Raw genomic sequence first — 27,028 nt, 5'->3', positions numbered from 1 at the left:
TGTTCACTTACTGTCAGAAACATGATCATGTCCCGTTATTATCCCTCTATATCAAATAATGCCCTGTTTATCTATTGGTTTTGGCATTACATCATTACTGAAATCAATGGGCTTTAGTTTATCCAGGTGTACACTGCTGCTGCATGACTCACGCCCAGAAAGCGATCATCTCACCAGCGGTTCACTACCTTCCAGACAGCGTCACTGGCGCACACACAAAAACAGACACTCTCCCGTGCGCGCGCGCAGGAAGGGGGTGTGTGCCGGGGGATGAGAGAAAGAGAGATAGACACGGAGAGAGAGATAGAGTGAGTGGGGGCTCGGTTCGACTTCTTTCCTTCATTGATTCTTTGCTCCCACGGACTGCATACCCAACTGCAACCTACCCGGTCTACCCCCCCGTCCCTGCACCCTCGCGCGCATGACACGCGCGGGAGAAGAGGGAAAAGAGCGCGTGGGCGGATGAGGAACTTCGCATTCAGTGTTTTTGCCTTGGCACTTTAAAAAAAAACGCGGCGACGGTGCGGCTGCTGCAACTGCGCTCCTGGGGGGGTTCTCCATTACTGCACAGGTGGATCCGCAGCGTATGTGGGGAAAATGACAATCAAGTTTGTGGGCATTCGCGTACTCCTCCTCGCTCTCCTGGCCGTCTGTGGAGCACGGTGAGTCCATTACGCACGTCTCCATTTGCGCCACTGCTGCTTTAAAAGTTGGGTCACTGGCGGAATTGGGTTGAAGCCGCTCGCTGGGCTTAGAGGGGCTTTCCCCGCGTATCCCCCGCACACATTCCCGCCTCTAGACTTTTCCAGCACTCGCGCTGCCCATCCACAACAAGCGACGAGTGCCATTTTTACGCAAACTTTCAATTTTACGCAGTGTGCCAATAGCGCCCACACATGCAGTGGACCCTTTGCGTAGGTTATGTTTCTATCCTGTGTCACCCCCCCCCCCCACCCCCACCCCCCTCTCTCAAATTTTGCGATGCCCTTTACTTTACTCCTCTTCGTCACGCAGTTGTGATCTACTGGAATATGGCGACGAGGACGAGGAAGACCAGCACGACACCGCCGTCAATCAGCGGTTGGTCCCCAGGTCGTACCAAGAAGACGCCACGAATATCCTCAACAATCTGCTCAAGGAATATGACAAGACGCTGCGCCCGGATATAGGAGGTAGGATCACTACGCATTTAGAGGGAACTTATCAGGACGACACTGTGAAGTTTGGTGATATTCTGATGTTCATTTGTGGGTCATAACATTTGGATCGTTTTTGTCGGTGGAGAGTTTTTAGAGAAGTGGGTGTTTTGCCTTTCACCATAAAGGCTTTGTCAACATTAGTCTATGGTGGAAATCTCCTGTATGACTGGTCGCCCACATAAAGATAGTTTTTAGGATATTATGCGGCTGCTATCATGTGGCACTTGGGCCTCTTCTGGTGGTTCTCTGGGCCATCTGTGACAACTACATGTATTTTGATTGGACAAAATTCCACTTATGCTCTAATATTGCATTAAGTTCAGTCGGTAAGTTAAATGCTTTATTCAAATTAGGGTGTTGGGTTAGTCTTGTGGGGCAACTTGACCATCATGTTTTTTGGAGTTTTTTTTTTAAACCTGCCTTCAGTGCTCCTCTGAAACGGTGCACCGCCTCCTTGGGTTTGTCCTCGTTTCAGAGCGTGGTGTCCTGCACTGGTCAGCTCCTCTACCTTTTCCTCCGCTCCACAACAGTCTTTCGCAATCTTCCGGTAATAGCGTTGTAGTTAATCAGTTTTTTCTCTCCAGTGAACGTCCATCAGCCAGAACAATAGTCAGGGTCGATGGCATGTGTGGCTTAGCTGCGAGTCTGGCCCGGATACCTCCTTGTTGTTGTTTCCTGTAGCTCTTCTTGCGATGCCTCCACTGTGCTGCAGGTGTGGGGGGCTCTTGGTGCCTCTTCAGTGTTTCAGAAGAAGAAATTTGTACATTTGGTCTATCCCATTGTTATTTTGTACAGGTTTGAGTCTCTTTTTAAGACTCTATTTTAGTTTAGTTTGGATTTGGTCTCGGGTTGTTCTTGGTGGTACGAGGAGAGACAAATATTTTATGAGATGAAACTTTATGTAAAAATATGGAGGATTGCTATGGATTTTCATGATTACAGTAGTGGGACTTTAAGATAAACAAGCAGCATTTTATGAACTATCGGGTGCAGAAGTGTTTATTGCATTATACGGGTGTAATAATTGGTATTAAACGCTTTGTATTATTAGCTTAATTTGAAGATTGAGAAGTACAATGTAAAAGAAGCTGATATGAATCTGAATTATCCAAACTGTGGACGTACAGTATCTGGACATACAGTATCATTTATATTTGGCATTTGGCATTTTGTGTTGGCATTGTGTTTTGGCTAACAAATCATTGGTGCAGTAATGAACACATTTCATCGCAGCACACAGTTTCAGGCTCCATCTATCACACAACAAAATCACAAAAAGAAATACAAATCAACATTACAATAAATAACCCAATTAAACACCAATGCTCAAAGCTGTTTGAATGAAGAAACATACTACTCCAGTGTATGGTGAAAGCCTCCAAAGGGTTGATTTTACATGACACGCCTCCTCTAATGTCACATTGGAAACACATGCATTGGTTTATAAGATAACTAGTGTGATGTCGACCATGACAGAGATGTCTCAATACTATTTCCACTCGGATCATAGAGTGTCACGGCCCAATGGTTGCAAAGTGATTGAATGTGAATTAAAGAAATGTCATTCCACACTTCGATAAGCATCAGGTCTGGAGTCGTAATACTTGGACTTGGAATGGATTTAACTGCAATATTTAAGTGCTTTATTGGAGTTGGATATTGTTGCAAACATTGTCCAGAAATGCAGTTTTTGGTAAAAGATTGAAAATGAATGAAAGCACAGAGCTCAGCAGTTTGATGGAGCTCATTGATATCACTGGGTCACAAAGAATACGCGCGTTTTGACTTCCTGCGCTGCCATTTTCTATTTCCTTTCTCTATCGGGGATCTGCATGGGGTAAAGCTATTAATCATCAGACCTGGAGATTCTCTAATTATGCTACATCCCATTCGTAATCTCTGATAAATAATTTCTGCGGCAGGAAATCCATCGCATTTAATCATTTCCATCTACTGTAAAACCTTCCACTGTATCGACTTCTCCCTTCTGGAGCTTCACTCTCAACAAGTCATCTGCCTCCTGGTGAGAACTGATTGCCTTCCCTTCTGTCCACTCCCAGTTTATCCATGCTTGGCGCCGGCACAAAAGAGTGTCCTCGTTACATTAGCAGTTAGGAGATGGTCGATGCTATTTTAATGCCTTTTTTTCATTGCCGTCAGAAGCATGCACTGTACGTAGGAGGATAGTTTGTTCACCTTTCCCAGTATCACTCTCTGATTGCAAGCTATATTATTTTGGGAGTTTTGTTGCAATCAGAGCGGTTGCCTTTTGGCCGGAAAGCGCCGTCGCCATTGAGCGTACGCCGTGTAGGAGGTCCGAGCCATCTGACCACCAATCAAACACTGACCGGGTTGATCTCTGCTGGAGACTCGGCACTCCCAGCGGGGCCCTCCAGTGATGAAAGGCTATTTTGCTTTTGTTTTCGGGGGCCGTTGAAAGAAATACGGCCCGCGACATCAAAGCCGGGGTGATGTACGGCGCGAGTGAGGGGAAAGAGGTGTCGTTTGAAATGGTTTGTGAGACGTCGGTGGATCGAGGAGCGTAAAGGGCGAATGAGAAAGCATTGTTGAGTTGACGTGTTGATCACAGACTTGGACGTGCAAATTAGGGCGGCAGAATCCATCACAGATCTATTCAGTTCCGTGGTCTAGATGTCAGATCTCAAATATTTCTGGTCTTATGTCAGATCAGGTCAGGGCTGTGTCATCCCTTGATATTCCTATGTGGAAAACAGTGGATATAGTCAATGAGATGAACGAGAACAGCGAAACAGAAGGTTTAAAGCAGTGCTAAGTAACGTGTTTACCGTAATAAATCCCTTTCGTAGTCCCTGTGGGGGTAATACAAGTGTTTACGGGATGATTGGAGGGTCTTTCATCTCCCCCTGGTGTCTCTGGCCAGAAAACCATGTTTGCAACTTGACTGCCACCGGTACGGAGGCACAATACACACTAATGGAAACCACGAAGAAGCTATCATGCTAACGGGCAAAGCTAACTGTGGGCTAACATCACTTTAACAGTATTTACAGCCAAGCTTGAGTGAAAAAAATATTTCCATTGTATAATTGGATGCACAGTAACCCTCTCTCCCTTCGCCTTTTCTGTCAGCGTAGTATTTACTCTCCAAGACAATTAATAAGTAAAAAAAATCGTAACTTGCTACTACACCTGCAGTTGCGCTTATGGCCTCTAGGGGGAAGAGTTACTTAGTACTGCTTTAAAGTTCTTAGAGTCAATGGTCCTGGATTTAACCCCTGCCTTGACAAAGCACATTTTCTCCTGGTCGGCTCTACCCAAATGTAAAAGCTTCTTGACTGGAGCTTACAGCCTATAGGCCAGAGTAGCTCTTCATTTGAAAGCAAAGACTGACAAACGGATTTTTCCTTGCATTGTTGCTGCGTCATCACTTCTTTGTCATATTTTTTGCTTTTTTGTTGTTCTTCCATCATTTTTCTTGGCAGCTGTTCTGTCGAGTTTAGAAATGCTTTTTGATGCATTTTCTACGGTGGCCTGGAAGTGCAAAACACATTTACAGGTTTTGAAACAAATATGTGTTTTTTTTACGAAGGGTTAGTTACTTGTGGGGGCGGGACTTCCGGTTCTGTTCACAGGGGTTAGACACACAGCACACATGCAGACACAGGGGTTAGACACAGCACACATGCAGACACAGGGGTTAGACACAGCACACATGCAGACACAGGGGTTAGACACAGCACACATGCAGACACAGGGGTTAGACACAGCACACATGCAGACACAGGGGTTAGACACACAGCACACATGCAGACACAGGGGTTAGACACAGCACACATGGAGACACATTTTCCTCATGGACAGCTCCTCCTCACTCCTCCCCTGTTTATGGAGCATGTTCCTAAAAAAGGCATAAGGGCGGGATCTTCACTGTAGACTTGGCCCTCGCATAATGCATAAGGTCGTAACCGTGACCGTGCCACTAGCTCTAATGCTAACGGCCTGTCAATCAAAGTCCGGCTCTCATTAGTAAACAAGATTACTAAAATGTTCCTTGCGAACACGTGCCTGGTCCCTGTAATTGTGCCTAACCCAGTGTTGTCACAGGAGGAATATCTAGCTGTAGAGAATTTAGGAAAATTAGGCACCAGGCTTTAAAGTTGATTTTAACATGTCTAAAGTGCAATGCTTGCTTATGGAAAACTAGCTTGGAAGTACTACAGCAATGGAGGGCAGTGGCGACACCCAATGTCTTTGCCATGGAACTCTGCTACAAGCGGCCATTGGTTTTCCTCCTCATGGGTTTGCTGCAGTCGGTCCAGTCTAGGTTCAGGACACAGTGTGCCCAAAGACTGAGATCAGCTGAGCATCCTGAATGACCAGGTTCTTCTTTTCACACATATTCTGGCCGCTGAGTCCAGATCTTTTTAACCCCATTGAGAATCTTTAGGATGAGCTGGAGAAGGCTTTGCGCCGTGGCAGTGGATCAGTTCCGAGCTAGAAGTCTTAAGGAGTCTCTCATCCTTTCAGAGCACAGCCGCCCAAAATAGTAAGATCCAAATGTGCTCCTTTGTTCAGTGATAATACAGTACGTGTATGTCTAAAGGTCAAACAGCAGCGCATTTATCAATCTTCCCTACACCGACTTTAGCACCCTTCCTCCCTCCGCCCCCCGTCTTCCGAGAAGGAAAAACACAGGTTGGCACTAACTCCAAATAGACCTTAAGAGTGAGTGCGAGGCGATGCTTTTAAATGTCAACGCCGCAATTAACTGGCGATTGTCCAAGGTGCACCCGGCGCCGCGGCCTGTGTCACCGGGACAGGCTGTAATTATGCCTTACTTACAATGGACCGAGTGGATGCGCACAAATAATGCAGCTCACCTAGGCAGAAGAAGAGGTTTTTTTTACCAGGAAGGAGCTTGGAATGTTTAAGTTCTGATCGTCAGGCCAAAGACACAAACTCCATACCACACTTACTCGACAGCAGAGCCATCAGCCACCTCAGGCTTTCCATCCCCTCGTCTTCACCACCAAAACCTGTTGAGCCGCTCACCTTTCCTAAGACTCCAGCTCGTATCCATGGAGATGTTAACAGAAGGCAGATGAATAGTAGATTTAAATAGGTTAGGTCCTCATCCAAATCCACTCTTTGACTAACCACTGCATTTTTTTGTGTCAAGCTGGTTATAAGGAGCATTTTTTGTATTGGTAGCTGCCGTATAATTCAAAATATTCCACAATATGCCTTTGAAACTAGACTATCACAGCAACTTTAGGATTAGATGTACAAAGGCTTATACAAGTACAGTGGGAGGAAAATGTAAATGAACGCTTTGGAATTTCTCACATTTCTGCCTAAATTGGTCATAAAATGTGGTCTGATCTATATCAAAATCATAAGACTGAGGAAACAGTGTCTGCTTAAACTAACACCACCCAAACATTTACATTTGATCATATTATTACTGGCCATAACATGTAAACATTCACAGGACAGGGAGGAATAAGTAAGTACACCGTCTGAATATTGCAAGGGTTTTGATGTTGATGTGCTGTTCCATTTTTTCCTCCACACATGATGTTGTGTGTTCCTCCCAAACTTTTCAACTTTGGGTTAATCAGTCCACAGAATATGTTGCCAGTCGTGCTGTAGAGTATCCAACTTCTCTTTCACAAACCAAAGTTGAATTTGATGAAGACCAGACCACATTTTCTAACCAATTTAGGCAGAAATGTGAGAAATTCCAAAGCGTTCATACATTTTCCTCCCACTGTACATATTTACTGTATGTGAAAACCCTATTTATGATGCTTTGTTGGTGGTTTTAAAACGGCACTATACTCTGGGTCTCCCTCAGCGGCATGTGAGGACATTCAAAAGAACCTCCATAGCTACAACAGCTGGATGTTGAACTTGCACTAGGACTTGATTGGAGTCCTGCTGGGATTGTGAAAGTTTGAAGTTTTCAGACAGGTTATAACTGTAGAAATCTTGCAAGCCAACCTTTAAACACATTGCCAGCACTGCCTTGGAAGAAAAGCCAGTACAGGAAATACCCGTGGCCTTCTCACAAAGCAATAACCTCCCAAAATCTCCGAACCAAAGTTCCCTAACAAGTTAACTTTGGCTATATCTAAGGTGCACCTCAGACGAGTGGGAGTCGTAATCTGCACATCATTAGGCCTGCTTATTTGTGTCCCGCGCTCGTCTCAAATCACCAAGAAGCAATTTTTTTTTTCCTCCCCCTTTCTCCTTCTCCCCGCAATATCCTGGTGGGAATTGATTTTTCTTTCCCCGACTCTCTCCCGCCGTATAGCCCGGCTCCGCGAGAGTCTCCCCTGCTCACCTCGCCGATAACGCGATCCCACCGGCAGCCTGGCGTTTGGTAATTAAGGATGAAAATTTGATGAGATCCAGTTGACAAACCTTAGTGCGAGGTATGAAATGTTAATGCGGTTGGGATAATGGCACAGCGGAAACAACTGTCATTTGCATATGGAGGATAAAACAGACGGCATTGTGTGACATATCTGGGACATTTACATGACGGTAATGACAGAGCAACGGGGGGCGTGACATCTTTTAGCATAACAACTTAAACTCTTAACCTTTTGAAATTGGATGCCTTTGTGATCTCGCCATACCGTTACGCCCACAGACGGGTGAAGTCAAGAACATACATTAGTCTTTGATTTAGACTCCTCACTAAAAAAGGTTTAGGCACTACTAGATTTAAGTATCAAAAGCAGGTACCAAGTATGTTGTTATGTCTTTAGATCCAAGTTTTGAGGCTGTTGGTCCAAATGACCTATTACCTAGGATTACCTATGCTGCTGTGTGCGCTCGATTCATTTCCAACTTCACCGCAGCCTGGTGACCATGGCCGAAATCTTCCCATGGATTTGGGGACCAATCACAGAACGAGGCGGGACGGCAAAACAGGAGGATTCTATGTTTTTATTTCTCAATTCTTTTAAAATGTTTTAAATGTTTTGTTCAGTTTCAGACCCTGGACTTTGTCCAACAGTCGCCTTCAAGGGCCAGTTTTTCTCACCTAGTTATTCCAACTATGTGAACAAGGACCGGTCATCAGCATCTCTACTTATGAACGGCCGTTCAGTTCTTTCCGTTTCTGTATCTCAGTACGCAGCCCTGGTTGTAAAAATAGACTTTAAGCTAATATTGTAATAAGCTCCACGGCGACGACAAAAGCGCTTTAAATCAACTTTCCAGCAGTTAAAACGGTCCAAATCAGAGCTTTCTTTGCTGCTTTACACTAACTATCAATATTGTTTGGTAAAAGAGATTCCATTACCCATAATGCAACAGGCGACCCGAGATAGGCATTCGGTTTATTGTAAACCACACCTCTCCTACGAGAATATGAATTGGTGGCCCCAAGACTAAATATCACTTGTGATGGTGTGTATTGGGGCCTCCCAAGTTATTCCCAATTCTTCACACATTTATTGACATTGGAGGTGAACCCGATGTGAATTTGCAGATCTTCCACACATTATTATTCTTTTTCCTGGTTCTAGACAACAGATATTTTAGTATAGGTATTGGATTGTTCAGGTATCGTATCGTTTTTTGTTTTTTCACGGTACCCCGCCCTACTCCTCACCCCCATCAGCGTCTCGGCCCCAGAGCGAGATATTTCCCCCAAACAAATCTACTTTTCTGCTGATGTCTGTACCTGCAAGTCTCCATCCGCTCCGTCAAAACAAAGCCCTTTTTTCCCCCTGTCATCTCCAAATCCGAGCCACTCTGCGGTTTGTTTACACGCCGCCGACTGCGCAGTGTCCTCAGCATATTTGAGATCTCCCTAATTAATTGGTCATCATTTCTGTCTATCTCCCGGGGAAAGTTTTGCCCAAACACAATCAGTGGGAGATGGGGCCAAGTCATTTTTTTTTTTTATTGTATTCTTTTTTTTACAACGTACAGTAAATTATGTTCTGACCTAAGCGCAGAACATGACAATTGAAGAGAATGCGAGCAATTAATTGGTTTTAATATTTTAACGCGGTTATGTCTTTGTCAGCATAAGCTTTTGCCAAATGCCTCGTCAACATTTGGCTCACAATGTGCATCTGCAACTGTTGTGGCAGACTGTGGACTCTTGTCACATATCCAGACGTAATCCATTATATAAAATCGCCATTACTGTCACATTAACGGCATTAAGACGGTTTATTATGGCTTAGTTGGTTGGTCAGTCGAAATAACTCAGAGATTAGTGGTGTAATAAAGACATTCTGGCAAATTATTTCATTTAGAGCTTTTAACCATGTTTTTTTTTTTCATTAAAAGCACAGTAATACATTTGCTTTGTGGCTTCATTCATGACATCAGAAATCCTGGTCACTTGTTTAATTAATCCATCACCGGTCTGGTTCTGTGCTTATCAATATGTCGAGGTCAACCAATATATCGGCTGGCTGATATTTGAGGATTTTACGATATCGGCCAATCTAAGCCGATATCTCCGGGATCAAAAGTGATGGAGTTTTTGCATTGGAAAGAGCGACATCAGGGCTTTTAAACGAGTCCTCCCACAACTTCCTCGGCCTCGGGGGAGCTGAGAAACACTACGATGAAAATTGGTTTGCGACAAGTTTATTAAATACAAGTTTCACTAAACCTCAGTCAATATGGAAATGCTGCATTTCATTTTAAAACACAGAACCTGGAGAATTCAGTCGCGGATTTAGTTTTAACTAGAGCAGTGTTTCCCAACCAGGGGTACGGGGACCCCTGGTACTCGAGGACCTAGCAGGGGTCAGATTGAAAAAAGGGGAAAATGTAACATCATTTATATAGGAAAAGCTATATTTTTCAGTAAAATGTGTTGCTTTGGGAGAATTTTAGGTTTACTTTGACTGCAACATTGTCCTTTTTCTTTCAAATATCACTTTTAAATTATCACTTTCTAAATAAACTGTTGCACCCTTGAGGTAGGGGGTACACGGTTGACCACTGAAAGGCCCAAGGGGTACGAAGGACAAAAAACATTAGGAGCCACTGAACTAGAGGACGACCGACATGGGTTTTTCTAAGGCTGATGCCGATATGCTCGGCTGATATTTTTGGCAATTTTTTCCAAATGTCTGGTCTATAATCCTGTATAAACAAATACTTGGCCGCTCCAGCAGTGGCCGATGTAATTTTATTACTTTAGGTGATCCAATCATAGTCTTTGTCCCAGCTTTGATTAGTTGTCGTTAGCGTTAGCACATTGTTACTAGCCATGGCATTTTGCGCTGCGATCAAAAATACAGTAGTGGAGGCTGAAACTAACTCAGCGATTGAATTCTCCATATTCTGCATTTCAAAATGAAAGCATGTCCATATTGACGGAGTGAAGCTTGTGTTTCACAAACTTGGTGCTAATCATTGCGATGTTTCTCACCTCCCCTAGGGAGTTGTGGGAGGACTCGTTTTAAAGACCTGACTTTGCTCTTTCCAATGCAAAAAAAAAACGGGAAGTCTCTATCATTTTTGGTCCCAGAAATATCGGCTTTATTCTGCGCTAGATTGGCCGATAGCCGATATTCTAAAACCCCCAAATATCGGCCCGATATATCTAGTTTCAACAGCATGCTAATGGCAGGATGCTAACGCTAGCGGCACCTAATCAAAGCTGGAACAGAAACCCACTGAATCGCCTAAAGTAATAAAATTGACCACTGCTGGAGTGGCCAAGTATTTGTTTTTACAGGATTATAGACCAGCCATTTGGAAAAATCGGCCAAAAATCAGCATCGGCCTTAGAAAAACCCATAGCGGTCGACCTCTACTTATAAGTGCCGCCATTGATTAGCTAGCATGCCTTTCTCTAAAACCTTTTCGCTTTTTTATATTAAATTTGACTTGCTGCTACCTGTGGAAACCCCGACGGCAAAAGTTTCAGTTTTGATTTGACTTATATGTTAATTGCGTTGTGGCTGAGCTTGAGAGAACCCTCACAGATCAGTGACAGATGGAATCAATAACTCCATATGATATACAAACGTATTGTGCAAAAAAATTCTTTGATCCGAACTCTACCGCCTGCACTGCGCTCATAGTCCCCAACGTAACGTATAGAAACCAAACACTTTTAATTAGCTCCATTCATTTCAACTGCATTTCATTTGGCCTTTTGTTCGCTAAAGCCGGCAACACACGGAGTCATTTGGGATTTCGCACGACCGCGCTCAGCTCAAATTCACTTACTGCCTACTTAGTGCTTACACAGGGCGCCGCAGTTTGTGTCTTATGAGCTCTTTTGAATGTCAGGGGGAGTCAGAGGCAACAGTGAAGCCATGTCAGCTCCAGTCCGTCTGCACCCTGTCACATGACGAGCTGTGATTGGTCGGATCAACTGTCAATCACTAATGCTCGGAGACAGCAGCAGCTCAGGGCACCGAGTAACGAGAAACATTTATATTTTAGTGTATTTTGAAGAAAGTAAATGACATTCTAGGTTCCCAAATAGCCACAGTTTTGCTATAATCTGGCACTTTAACAATTTGTATATGATCGTTAATTAAAGGTGCATTATGCAACTTTTTATGTAGGGAAAAAAAAAGTTGATATCTGTGTATTTGACCTTGTATTGACCCAGTGGGTGTATGTGTGGTCAGCATGGCGCCTTTACTTTCCATCAAAGTGCTCTCTAAGACGCTCCAGAATCAATTGTTTGGAAGGTTTTCCCTGCTGACGGAGCCTCTCACCAGAAACCCTACAAAACAATTGATTCTGGAGCATTGTAGAGACCAAAAAGTAAAGTAAAGGTGCCGTGCTGACCACTCCTGGGTCACTACTAGGAGTGTGACAATATATTGATTTCCCGATGTATCGCGTTGTTTTGCAGGACGATACTGATACTTTTTATTCCGATATCGATACTTTTGATGACGTCTTTAATATTAATGAGCGATGTTGTGCATATTAATGAGGCAGCACTGCTTTCACAGTCAAGAGGCCAACAATGATCAAGAATTCAGTCAGGACAGCAGGGGGCAGCACTACAGTTTTAAGCACTTGGACCAAACACTGTCACACAAATAATTTCCTTTTAATTGTAGTTTTTTTCATGTATGTATAAGATTAATTTGGAGTTGATTTATTCATTTTGAAATAGGACTGTGGTTTCTTGTTTATTTAAATGTAAATGAAGTCACTGACTGATCTGTAGACCCATGTTCAGTGTGTAAGTCAGGGATCATTTATAGATACAGAAAAAAGGGAAACAATCGTGATGTATCGTAGGTTATTTTTGTGCAGTATATCGATTATCGCAGTATTGGCGTATCGTGAGATAATCGTTATCGTAAGCCATGTATCGCGTATCGTATCTAATAGGTTCCCACCCCTAGTCACTACAAGGTCAAATATGCACAAACATCAACTTTCTTTTACACATAAAAAGTTGCATAGTGCACCTTTAATGTGTGCTGTCCCAATCAAATAATTTAAACCCTTAACCAAGCACATTTTCTCCAGTTTTACCCAAATCTATCAGCTTTATGACTGCAGCTTACAGCCTATAGGCCAGTAAAACACCCCATTTGAAAGCTAAGACCTACAAAAGTGTGTTCCTTGTTTTTTTTATCACATTTTTTGTCCTTTTTTGTCCCGTTGTGGCTGCATATAAAGATTTGATAAAATACACAACTCGAGATCAGGAACGGGGAAATTGATTGAAGTTTATCGTAGCTAAAAGCATCAGTCATTACAATTTACCAACACTCCCATCTTCACAAGTGAACTACTACTCCTGTTACACGAATACCACTGGTACTAATACCGCTACTTCAAAGCAAAAAGACACGGCACTACAAAAGCCACAATTTCAGACTCTCTTCCCTCCCGTCAGCTCCGCAGCTCACCTTTAATCTGATCCAAACACTGTCACTGCTCTAAACTTTACAATATCAAGCCCAGATTCTGTCGGTCCTAAAACCTCCCCGCGAACATCCGATTCCAATCCATCCTCCTCCGACGGAAGATGAGTTGCTCCGTGCCCCATTTGTGTCACTTTCCTTTTGGATTGGGAGCGTGATCCGCGAGTGTGATCCGTGTTTCCGTGCTGGTGCGTGGGAAGACGGGGAAAGGAGAGGAAAGGAGACAGGAGTGAGCTGAGAGGAGCAGTCTTTGGGGTGACGCGAGAGGTTCAGTCAGGTAAAGAATGAGGGTAAAGACGGATCGGCTTGGTGGCTCTGACTTAGGGATATAGTGGTATTCAAAAAAGCAGTTGTCATAGTGTTTTGGCTTCCAGAAAGCAGAAATGAATGGCATCTTTGGCAACAAATGCTGAAACATGGATGTATTTTCTACCAAGTAATGATACAGAGACATGGAGAGGAACAAAGTGGTTTCACAGCCCGAATTTGTACATAACCATAATGCTAACGTTGGCTCCATGGTAATGCTAACTGCAAGTGCCAGTTTTCCACTTCTAGTTGACAAGTAGCTGTGGAAATACATTCATAAAGACCCGATTTTGTGTGTGTGTGATAAATATGCTCATAGTCCACATAATTTTCATAATGTACCTCCTATCCCCTTGTATGATGCATTTCCGTCTGTACCTATGGAGTTGTTGAATGAAAGATAGTTTGGAAATGACAGGAATCTCACATTATGTTTTGAAATAGCCCAAATAATGTTGGACTTTCCAAAAATGTGTTACTAAACTAGGGAAGCACCGATCCAGCTGTTTTGCTTCCGATACCGATGCCAATACTGGGGGTTTGAGTGTCTAAAAATGTCCTTCCCTGAGTGGAAAAGTGAATGTTCCTCTAATCTAGGTTAGTCTGTTAGTTAGTCTGATCTTTTCTGGTCATGATGTTACATTAATTATCAATGATATCTATTAATAGACTAATGGAAAAACATTAAACAAGCATCACTGGATTTCGACACTGTCCACTATACAGCATGTATGCCATTTCACTTAGAGTTAGTCGGTGAAAGTTGTGTTTTTAATAAGTGAGACCCAAATCTGGTATTGGTTCATTATCAGATATCTGTAGCCGATACCCAATATTGTATTTTTTCTAGTATCGGCTCCCATCCCTATTCCAAACGATCACTCACAATACAGTACAAACCGTATTAGTCAAATTTGTCTTGCACAATTACTTCTAAGATTACTGCTATTACTATGAGACGACCACTAACTTAGTGTTTTTAGTTATTTGCATTGGGAGATTAGAAAAACCCAGTGGTGAAGTCTACAACAGTATATATGCAGGTACATGCCGTTTAACTACAAGAAAGACTGCAAGATTGCCGCATGCCCACTAAAATTGTGCAAAGATTTGTGTTACTTTGCATTTTATGTCCGTTTAGAGACCAGCACAAACTTCTCTGCACTCATTTCCTCCCCTGAACGCAAGAACAGACTCGAATCTCTCCCCTCTCTGTTTCTCAGTCGCAATCTGCACTATGTCTCACTGTTTAAATACACTACTGGAAAAAACCCACAAGAAATCTGCTAGACTATAAAAGCACAAGTTCGAGTGAGCAAGAAAAAAAAAAAGAGATATCTGGGTACTTAAATGTTAGAAAAAAATACTGAAACCCACACTTTCTAAACCTTACTGTTTTCCCCTCAGACCAAGCACGGAAAAAATAAAGTGCTTTTCAAAACGCCACCATAAGCAGAGCGGAAAAAAGGCTAGAAGTTGTCAGGTTGGAGGAGTTTTGCTCTTTGGTCGCCTTGTTGAGTCATACGACCACTTAAGCCGGGGAAAAGTACAAGAGAAAGGCACAAATTGAGCTCGAAACTTGAACGGCAAAATGGTCGATATGTTGTAGGCAGCCGGTTTCCGTTTAGCGATCGGCCTAAATGCTGCAAAGCCGATCAATCGCATGAAAGGTGGCCTAATTGCCGCCACCAGATGCTATTGACAAGTCTCACAGTATAGAATCGGACTCTATGCAAGTTGTATCTACTGTTCTGACTGATCATTGAAGCTGGGGTAAAGCACACACCATTGCAAGATACGACCAACAATACCAACTCCATCCAAAAGGGGTCAGTAAAGTAGCGTTTGATGGACTCCAATCCCTCCAATAAAACCCGTCGTTATCTCCCAGTGTCATGCAGATCGGCCTCCGTCCTGACAGCTCCCCGATACGTTCAGTCCGGTAAATACTGCCGTGTGATTCAGTGGGCGAACGATCGTAATTGCTCGAGCCATCGATCCATCTGCGCTGATGACCTGGCGTTGGCAATCATGTGGTCATTATTATCAGCCCGGTACAATGTGAGTGATTTACTGTGTGTAACCGTGTCAAGAGAAAGCGTATTTGGGTCTCCTCTGATGGCGGCGTCTTTAGTAAACAGAATAAATGCATGTGTAAGTGCTGACTTTGATTTGATGAAAGAGCGTCCAGAATAGAAGCTCTTCACGGGATTGTCTGCAGCTGTCTCTCCGGTGCTTCAGGCCGGCTTCTGATTGGTCTGACGGACATTACTGCGAAGAGGCACGGGAGGGTTGGTGAAGTCGTAGCGGCAACACTGCTACTTCCGATACCCTAGAATGGGAGGCTGCCGTTTGCCAGAGAATCCTGCCTCGCTTATCTGTGTCTGATGTTGGACTCACAGGCACAACATCACTGGGGCTGAACTGGATGGGCAAAGGGATGTGTCTCTGTTTCTTTTGGTCATCAGCATAACGTCATATCTACACTGCCTAACCAAAAAAGACACCACAGATAGGTCACACGGTCTATTATTTGGTTGCACTAGGGATGGGCGACTATTATTTTCCCCATATCGATCGATCTTGGTTTTCAAAAATCAATAAATGTGGTCTTTCCTGGCCATAGCCATCCGTCAACTCAGGTCAATTATCATTTCCTTACATGTTACATGTTGGGTCTGATCTCAGTGGCCGCGTTACATCGATTGAATTTCAACCTACCATTCAGCAAGCGGGGGAGGCGGGGTAGGTGACGTCAAGCATTTGCTGGTTGTAGTTTGGCAATGGCGGCGGATACGTGTGCCACCCTGTCCTTCCTGTTTGTTTGGGCCGAGTTTTCCCTGGGATTTACCTGGCAGGCGCTGCAGCGGCATCCATATTTTTTTCCAGAATACCACAGGACTTCCCAATCTTGCTCAGCCCAAGGTTGCACATTGACTAAACATGATGGGAGAGCATGACCACTGTGCAAAGACTTCTCCAGCACATCCCAAAGATTCTCAATGGAGGTTAAGATCTGGACTCTGCTGTGGCCAATCCATGTGTGAAAATGATGTTTCCCTGAACCGCTCTTTCACAAAGTTAGCCCGATGAATCCTGGCGTTGTCATCTTGGAATATGCTTGTGCCATCAGAAGAAACCCATTGATGGAATAACCTGGTCCTTCAGGATGTTCAGGTCGTCAGCTGATCTCATTCTTTCGGCCCATTCCTGACCAACTGCAGAAAAGTTAGTTAAATTTGGTTTGTTTTGTGTTTTGTCATGGGTATTTAGCTCTCGTGATTCAAGTTTGCGTTTCTGGAAATTGGGAGCAGTTTCTTGTGGACAGACATAGCTTTTATAAATTCCCCCCATAAAATAAATATCCATTTAGGAAAGCGTGTGAAGCGGAGTGTGAAATATGTTCTGAAAAGCCAGGTGTGCGTGGGAAAACGCTGTTCAGATATGCAGCTGTCTCCTGTCCGCTCCTCTCCCACATTGCCTTCAATTTAACGACTACTGATACTGTTGCTCCCTCTACATTTACCCATGAGTGAAGCTTCCCTCCAAAATTAACTGGTGAAACCCAGGATTGAGACTTTTAATCAACTTTTCTTGTTCTTCTCTATCACTTTCTCTATTCATTTTGTCATAAGCAGTTCTCAATGACCACCTTTGTGAATGATGAGAGTTTAATATCTAATTATTTACAACAAGTTAGTAACTGCTTTGCATTGGATGAGGAGTCTTGTGTTGACCGATCTCCACCAGTCTCAAATCACACAAGCTGAAATCATTTAACTTTTCCTGAGCAAACAAAATATCTGGTGTCGGTAACACTTTAGATAACAGAAGAATGTAATTACACATAAGTGCAGGTTATTACACATGAAAGTGCGAGGTTTAGTAAAAGTGTACAAAGTGCAGTTGCCGGTGTTTTGGCCAGATTGTGCCAGCTGTATAAATGTCATAAATGTGTGAAAATTACCGCCTAACTAATGTGTAACTACATGTGACCTAAAGTGAGACGCTAAGACACGCCTTTGTTACACGTACACTAGGGCTGGGTATCGATACTGATTTCCCAAATTGATTCGATTCTCTTCACAAGGGCCTGATTCGTTTCACGATTGAGTGAAGAATATCACTGCCAATTTTACTTGGATATAGGAGCCGATGTAACAAGTGAATTTCTCCATTGTGAGCTCAATAAATACTTGTAAAAAGACTTTTCTTATATGGACGACATTCTCAAAGGAGTAAAAACTAACTCCAAGTTGGTAAATAAGTGAAGATATAAATATTTAGAAGAAGAATTGAACACGACCCCATGTGGCCATAGGTGTAATGACGCACAGGCACAGCCAATCAGGCCTTGGACAGTAAACAACATGGCTGCCACCATAGACATCAGACTGAAGCCTGGTAAGATTTATGGAAATAAACTACTAAATCTTTGTTTGGGAGATTGTTTACCAGTTTACTACCAGAGGGCTACAGGCACGAGCGAGCACGGAAAAGGAATAATGGACGGCAGTGGACGCGATGCAAAAAAAGGAAGTCTCTATCTTGAAGCTATTGCTGATTGAAATAAACTACCTTAGAATCGATTCATGTGTTTCTTTGAATCGATACCGGCCTGCTCAAAGGAAAATCCATTCAATTATAATTTAATCGATGAATTAAACCCAGCCCTAATGTACACCTACATGTTGTACACCTTTATTACTCTTGGTACTTGCACTTTATTGTAACCTGTACTTACATGTGCAATTACTTTCTTGATAACTGTTACACATTGAACTTACGGGCTGTCATCCAAAGTGTTACCCTACCTAAATCAAGCTTTTCTCCTGTAGTTTAGACCTCCATAACCATGTTCTGGAACACTTATGAGTCTTGTATTAGTTTACTTGGTCATATTTTAGTCTTCTCTCGATAAGAATGTGCACCATGAATGGAAGAAACCGTGAATCCAATTGCAATACTTATCATATAATTCACTATTAGATATTTTCCCTAAACTTCAGCAGTCATCATGAAAGTAATCTAATTAAGAAGTGATTTGTGATATAATCCCTACCAGGCACTGCTTTAACCCGATTGGTGCGCACCTGTTTCCTGTCTCCCCACGTCCTCCCCGTAACCTCGTCCTCACATCTGCATCGCCCACTCTCTCTCAGAGCCACCATATACTCTCCTCCATCCTATCACGGCCCGTGTCTGTTCGTATTATTCCTCTCAATAGGGCCGCGTCCGGATCCTGCGGACAAACTCGTTTTGAAATGCGGGGAGGAATTTTGACCCACTTTGCATCCCATATAAAAGTCCAATTGGGCACTACTGTCACATCCCATCAAGCTGAGGCATTAAGGCGGGCGTGGAGACTCAATTGTGTGGATCGTTGGATGCATATATCTTTTTATAATATGTTTGTGGTCGGCCTTTTAAATAAATTGCCTTATTGAGATGTCATTACCGCGTGATGAGAAACGGTGGTCAGGACTAAACTGGGAGAAAGTCTGTTGATATTGTAATAGCTGAATAAATTATGGGACATGCCAATTCACTTAGACAAATGTACCGGTGTGTATTGTGGGCACTGTTGTTCTCTAAGGGAGGGATTCTCAACCTGGAGTAGGAATATGGCTGCTCCAGCTGGTCCTCAAGCTCCTCTCATCTCTGTTTGATTTAGAAACCGTTTAGTTGCTGGATTTAGAGCAGCTGAGGCCGTACAAGTTTAATTTAATTTGATATTATTTGACCAAACAAACATGCATTGATACCTCTTTTTATCAGACAAGCTGTACAAGCAGTGGCTTCTGGGTAATTGGGAAAGTCGGGGCATTTCCTGGAGGGCCGGGGTACTTTTGGGCAGTCAGAAAAATATAATAATGCATCGGTTTTATATAGCGCTTTTCTAGACACTCAAAGACGCTTTACATTGCAGTATTCATTCACTCCATACCCGGTGGTGGTAAGCTACTATTGTAGCCACAGCTGCCCTGGGGTAGACTGACGGAAGCGAGGCAACCAGTCTGCGCCATCGGCCCCTCCGACCACCACCAACCACTCACTCACTCACTACATTCGCTAGGCTTCCTGGTGTTACCAAAAGGTCTCCCATCCAAGTACCGACCAGGCCCTTCCCTGCTTAGCTTCAAAGGTCTGACGGGATTGGGCATCGCAAAGGTGGTATGACCACAATGAATAATGGACTCTCATAGTTGAACCATTACAGGTCTAAAAGCATTAACTGGGCTGCGGTTTTAGACAAAAAGTTAGACACACATTTGTCATGTAAATGGATCAAATAATGACTGAGGTGTTGAAATTAGGGTTGGGCGATGTCCCCTTAACCCTCCTGTTATGTTACGGGTCAAATCGACACGTTTTAAAGTTTGAAGATCTAGGAAAAATAGTTAAAAGTATTTTTTCAGTATGAAACTTCTTCTGCTTGCCTTATTTTGTTAGAGGATAATCGTAAATCGCTATTTACCATATGGGTCAGGCTGTACAGTCGTATTATCTCTGTCATAAACTTCGTAACGTTCATTGTGTCTACTTGTGTTCTAGTATCACTTTTTAGGTTCGTTTTGCCAGACACTAAGGTTAGAGATGTTAAAGATCTTTTACCTTTACATGTTTGATGACGGCCTGCAGATGGCGGCTGAAACATGTAAAGGTAAAAGATCTTTAACATCTCTAACCTTAGTGTCTGGCAAAACGAACCTAAAAAGTGATACTATCTCTGTCATAGCCTTGACTGTGGTGCTCGGGCGCCCACTCTCAGCCTCTGAATGACTGAGGGCGCACAGTTCTTCCATACTGAGATATGTTCTTACCTGAGTTTAGACAAGTTGATATACCTGTGCTTGCCCATGGAAGAGCGTGGTAGCTTCTAACTTTACCCCGTTTGGAGCCATAGGAATCCATTGGGAAAGGCTAAATGCTAACAACATCTTTGGTCGTTGTGAGTGATTGAGCGCACGTACAAAGACCAGACAGGTACACATCAACTCGTCTAATCTCAGGTAGGAACATATCTCAGTATGGAAAAACTGTGGCCTGTTCCTTTAAGTTGGTGCAGTCCAACAGAGATAACGTGTCTGTGTGAGTAAATAAGTGGACAGGAAAGGGGCAGGTGAGGCAAAAAATAATAATAAAGGCAATGGCCAATGTCTAAAAAGTGAATAATCCTGGTATTGTCATCTTGGAATATCAAACCCACTGATGGAGTAACCCGGTAATTCAGGATTTTCAGGTGATTCTGATCTTATAGCATTGCTGGTGTACTTAAACCTTCAATTTGCTCTGTTTGTCACACTTTTCAACGTTTAAAGCCAGGGCTGATGTGCGATGTTTGTCTTTGTCATAGTTCTTTACCCCGCCTTAAGACAACCGATGACGCTTCCTTCAGAAAAAAAAAAACCTTCCACAGTCCAGCGGGGATTAGCAGCCACCGCGGTCACACAACACGACAGCTGCCCCCAAACACATGTATTTCCCTGCCACTCGTCGTCTCAAAGCGTCGAGCATCCGTCATCTCTCTCTATGACACGTATTAAATGGTGGGGGGAGAAATTCTGCACATTTGTAATCGCTCGAGGGCTGCAGCGCGGTCTCCAGCGATCGTCGCGGGATTGGACTAGTTTCTGTGACCCAAAAACTCAGCGCGGGATTGAAAAAGTTTCCTGCCAATACGCTCTGTCTTAGAATAGTTTTAAGAGGCACATTTTGAGCTTCTAACATATGGCGACAGAATGATTAATCAAAGGAGGAAGTGTCACCCCGGCTAGGCTACTAATATAGCTGTCGGTTTCTACTATCAGAGCTACTACAATTACTACTACTACTATTGTGTCCTTGTGCAGGACATATGAAAGGTGGTGCTATTGAGTGAGTGGGGCCTTGAAGGAAAATGGCCTTAAGTGCCCATTGAAACGAGCTATATCTGTTGAAATAATCTGCTGTGGGGTTTACCACTGCACCACTACAGCTGCTGCTATTATCACTGCAGCAACCCCTCACTAGGGCTGGGCAACACTGAGATTCAGATTCATTGTTTGCCATTTGCAGGATGAAACCATATTGGAAAAAATGAGCTCAAAGTGCATAAATGGACACAAAAATACTGTACAATAAAAGTCCATACAAAAACTGAAAGAGCCTTGTTTAAAGTGATCACAGCTTGGGGAAAGAAACTGTTAAAATGGCGATCAGCAGAACATTTGAAGCAGCTCAAAGAGGGTCCTTGCAGGGTGGCCTGAGGCGTCATTAGCAAGTTGTAAAGCTCGATTCAAGAGTCGAGCTTTCCTGCTGTATGGAGGCGATTATCTAAATTTTTTTGGAGACATCTCTTTCTCGATAACGATGATAACAATTGCTTTGTTGCTCAAATAGATTCTTCTCCTGAACAGACTTTAAAAAGGCAGGAAAAAAAGGAAAATTATCCAATATTTTCCCCATTTCCCACCAATATTTTTGCTATTTTTTCTTTACCACTTTTTCTGCACTATTTGTCCAAATCCTTAGCCATTTTTTATTTATTTTTCCCTATTCTTTCCCCATGTCCCCCATTGTTTTTTCCATTTTTGTACAACGTTTTTTGCACTTTTTATCCCAATTTTTTTTCCATTTTGTTTTCCCATCCCCCCCTTTTTCAGAGTTTTTCCCACTTTTTTACAACTTTTCTGCACTTTTTGTTCCTCATTTTCTCCCCCATATTTCATTAGATTTTTTGTTTTTTTTAATTTTTTTTTCCTCCCTAATATCCCCCCGTGTGAGATAATGATATTGTAAATGTGCATACTATCTTCCAAACAGCAAATGCGATATTATCTTGTAGACGATATTCTTGAAATACCTTGAAACACCTTGAAATATCTTGGAAGTACAGACGACACACTCACATTCCATCACCACATCTCGGACCTTCAGAAAAGAAGCTACTCTATCTCTGCTAACAGCTACTACTGTTCCGCCAGCTTTGTCAGTCTGCTTTGTTAGTTTTATTGGGTTTTATCTAGCGCACAAGTGCAGCAGCCTCCCTCCCTTTAGCTGCTAAAATACCAGAAGAATGTCATTTCCTGTGGGGTGCAGCACTTGCTCTTCCACTCTGTTAGCTTAAATCTCCCATGCTCTGTGCTTGATCTTTGCTCAGATGACATTTGGCACATCAGTGGTACCTACGGCAGCCCGGAAAGGACAATCCTCAAGTGAGTTGCCTCCCAATCTCCAACCCGGTGACATTTCATTTTGATATCGTCCACGAGAAGTGAGGTCAATTGCTGTTTTTCAGGACAGGCAGGCACAAAATTCACATGGGACGTACAGTGCTGTGCACGAAGAACACAATTTAAACTTTCAAGGTTCTGGAAAACGTACACAAGACTAGGAGTGTGACAATAAATCGTTTTTTGCGATATACCGCGATATTTTGCGGGACGATACGATACGATTTTTATTCCGATATCGATGCTTTTCACAACATCGTGCATATTAATGAGGCAGCAGTGCTCCACTCTTTTCATTGTCAATAGAGGCCAATAATGATCAAGAACACAGTCAGGACAGCAGGGGGCAGCACTATAGTTTTAAGCACTTGGACCAAACACTGTTTCTTGTCACTGACTGATCTATAGACCCATTTTTAGTGTGTAAGTCAGGGATCATTTATAGATACAGAAAAAAGGGGGTACAAAGCACATGAAATGACATATAAATAGTATGTAGAATGTTAAAATAAAGGTTAAAGGGATGTTTCAGGATTTTTGACATAGGGCCTCATTTCCTAGTTATCCAGAGTGTTGCTGATTTCTGGAGATTTTTTTTTTGTAATTCATGGAGTTCTTATATTTGAAGAGTTTTGTGACGATAGGCTAGTGCAAGGCTAGCACATTTCTATGGTATCAGCTAGCCTGCATTAAAAACAGTCTGACACACTCCACACAGCACCTGAGTCAAATCACTTATAACACCAGACTAACCATATAAATGTCTGTGTTGACTGAATAATTTTTGGAATATAACTGACCTGCATCACATGAATGATCGCATTTTGAGGGACTATTTTCTAACAGATCACTCCGCCGCTGCGTAGCTTGTACAACCAAGAAGGTGATGCTGCTCAAATATAAGTTCTTTTGAAATTATTCTATCGACACAGACATTTATCGTTAGTCTGGTGTTATGAGTGATTTGCCTCAGGTGCACTATGGAGTGGGTCAGACTGTTTTTAATGCAGACTAGCTGATACCGTAGAAATGTGGTAGCCTAGCACTAGCGCCACATAACTCTACAAATATAACAACTGCACGAATTACAAAAAAAATATCAAAAATCCTGAAATATCCCTTTAAAAGTAGCATGTTTATTTTTAATCGTGATGTATCGTTGGCTATTTTTGTGCAATATATCCATTATCGCAGTATCGATGTATCATGAGTTAATCGTTATGGTAAGCCATGTATCATGTATCGAATCGTACTAGAGGTTCCCACCCCTACACAAGATGGATACTTCTGAAAGGAAGTTTGTCTGACGCAGAAGTTATGCCCAAGACGGTCACTAATCTAGAAGTAGAGAAAGAAAACATTGTTCGCCATTGAAAGTGGACAGTGGGTTACAAGAGAGAAATAGTAAATCTACTAAAGAGTTTGGTGATGGAACACTTTCAAGCCGGATTTTGCAATTTTGTAGCCCCATTTGTGTTACTAAGTTCGGACTATTCATTACATTTTTACCGAATCGTTGTTGTGTACGTTGAAACCAAAATAGCGTCTGCAGAAATCAGCCCCTGTGAGTAACCTTTCGCCGGCTCTGTCATGCAAATAGTGTCGTTACCGCTTCTGGAAATAGCTTTTTTTAATCAAATTCTCCGCAAATGCGCATGCACACGAGTGACAAATTGAGGCGTGTCAGCTGACGTTATGAGGAGCGAGATAAACATATGCGTTGACAAGTGTTTGATAAGTTGTATTTCCGCGATACGGCGGTCTCATTATAGTCCTGAGCACCTTTCTTCTTCCTGAATGCATTTGCAAATAAATGGGGGCCTGCTTGGTAACTGAGCTCAAATCTCGACCAGAGTTTTTTTTTTTTCCTCCTTAGTTGCCAATTTATTCAGCACAGGCGGCTAATTAGAGAAAATGAATGATTTGGATTAATGATTTCGAATATTAAACAGATTCAAACCAAAGAGCATGTCTTGTTGAAATAAATATATATTTTTAATAGAACATGCAGCTGTTTGATAACTTACATTATGTTAAAAACTTTACTCAGAATGTAAACACTTCAGAAGAGACTTTTGTGTTATACTGTAGTTACTTTTTTAGCCTTGAAGCTAGAAGGCTAACATTTATTTAATGCTAACAAATGAAAACAAATATATTTAATTATGTTAAAATGTGGACAGGAAGTTGTCTTTACCCTCCTCGGGCTAACAGGAAGTTGGCCAAAAACATTCCATACACAGAGACTGTTGGTTTATGCTAACCTACTGTGTGACACCCATTTAAACCACCCAGGCTGCGTCCGAAAAATAATCATATTATAGCCGCTATGTCCTAGCCCCAGCTCCTCACCCTTAACCTTTCATGGTGTCAACTGTTAGATCTCTATACAGTTAGTGAACTTTTGCTTCAGCAGCATTTGCCCAATTCGACCGTCCTCACCCAGGGGAGGCGGAAGTGGCATCACTAACAGCTGCTGTTCTTCTTCTTTAAAGTTATTGGTGGACTGCAGGCAAACAAAAGCGCATGCTGCCACCATATAAGGAGAAAAAAGCAAATCCAGATGAGCCATCACATTTCCCTTATTATATCTCAACAGTTTCATAAAGCTACAGTATGCAAATTAGCCATGCAGCTTAAGTTTCTGCTAATTGAAAGCAAATGCACAAAAGCACAAACTGCCTTTACTCTTTAACACACTGACATGTGACTGAGCTGTGATGACGACAACATGGATTTTGTCACTTTTGTGCAGAACCTTATTTATTTATTTTTTTATTAAATGTGCGCCTGTCAATCAACAGTGGCATGAATCACTCGAGGGTGGGGCTGAGGGGGGTGGGGGGATTGGTGGCGCAGTGGCTTATGGGATGGCACATAGCTCCTAATCACTGGTTAGTTAGCACCAGCGGTCCCTATGCTAAAGTAGCTATAATAGTTAGCATTGAGGCTCCTTTTCCTAACTCCTTCCTAACTGTTGGCCCAATTCGGAGGCTTCTTATCATGGCGGACGCTGATGCACATCCGGTTAGTGTAAAGCCTCTTTCCAATCTGCTCGGTTCAGAAGGGGTTTTTAACAGACATTAACAGTAAAATAACTAAAATAACTGATTATGCTTTGGTGCAGCGCTAATACCATACGCATGGAAGGTTTTAGACAATTACACAGTGTTATCTAGATGCTTGCAAACTGTGGCCAGTGCATTATTGGACCTGTAGTTGCTAATCCCTCATTAGCATGTGCTTGTAGGCGAATTAGTTACTTTGTGTACGAAATGCACGGTATAAATAAAGTTGCCTTGCCTAGTAATATCTGCAGCCCCGTCTGCCGGCTTTGAGTGAGAAAGTTACAATACTTTAACAGCTTATACCATTTTCCTTTAGGGTTTTGTCATCAAGTCTCATCAAATCGCAAACAGTGCTATAATATATAAATATCCTGACTCCATACTTAAGTGTCCATAAATGTATAAGTTTAGCCACAAAAGTACAGCTCTAATTAGAGAATAATTAGATTGTGTGGTTTCCTAAAACGGAAAATTAATATTGTTAGTCATAAAGCTATTACTTTTTGGATTCAAAAGTTTTCCGACTGTACTCTAAAGGAGTTTATTGCTCTGACATCTCTACCTGAAATGTTTATTTTGCGAATTAATGCCTCTCTGCTGGCTAATTACGAGAAATAAACACCCACCAAAAAGTCTCATTTACTTTCTAAGAATCTGCTTGCACGGCCTCTCTATTTCTGCCTCATACCGCCGTTAATGAGAATCCACAAAGGAATGGCTCAGGCAATCATCTCTTGCTTTAAAATGCCAACAAAAGAAGAGGGCATTAGCCGGTAATAGAAGTAAGCTAGGCCCGTATCACGCTTCCCCCATCCCAGCACTCTAAACATTTAATCAATTCCCGTCTGTCCAGAGAAACTCCCGACTGGACGCGGGAATGTTAGAGGATGGAATGCGGGGATACCTCGGATGGACGGGGAAGAATGTGCTGAGTGACACAGTGAAGTTGGAGATAGGGATTCCAATGTCAATCATGGCTTTTCGTGATACGTATGCTAATGTAGAGGAGGCTGCTAACATGGAGGTACGTTTTTTCATTTAGGTTGGCACTGTGTGTGTTTCTAATGACATCATGCATAGTTTCGGCCGCCATTTTGAATACCGAAGTAGCATTATGCAGTAGTATAACATGCAACAATATCTCTACTCTTAGATCTACTTCACTCCTCAGACTAAATTAACACATTAAAGACGAAATAGGAAGCCTTTGCGATTTTTACAGTTTCTCATGTCAACAGAGTCTTGAGACGAGGCTCAAGACGTTAGCATGCTAATGGTTAGCAACTGGCATCACTCAACTGTCAATGGCTTCAACTCGATATGTGGCTCACATCTAATAACACTGAGGAAATACTACAGTA

The 27,028-nt window shown here is 42.6% G+C and overlaps 1 protein-coding gene across 1 annotated transcript in view; it reads left to right on the top strand.

Annotated features, from left to right (window-relative positions):
- The first annotated feature begins 294 nt into the window (after positions 1-294).
- The window catches only part of LOC306982066 (gamma-aminobutyric acid receptor subunit gamma-3-like), a 138,438-nt gene continuing 111,704 nt past the window's right edge, over positions 295-27,028 (top strand). The window contains exons 1-2 of the mRNA XM_079581846.1: positions 295-662; positions 1,015-1,172. Of these exons, the coding sequence (XP_079437972.1) occupies positions 598-662; positions 1,015-1,172 (223 nt within the window). The 5' untranslated portion in view covers positions 295-597. The remainder of the gene's footprint in view (positions 663-1,014; positions 1,173-27,028) is intronic.

The sequence above is a fragment of the Gobius niger genome (genome assembly GCF_951799975.1).
Source record: "Gobius niger genome assembly, chromosome: 23".
In the NCBI taxonomy this organism is placed as follows: Eukaryota; Metazoa; Chordata; class Actinopteri; order Gobiiformes; family Gobiidae; genus Gobius; species Gobius niger.
Note: the sequence above shows the minus strand (reverse complement) of the source record. Positions and strands in the feature narration are given on the sequence as shown.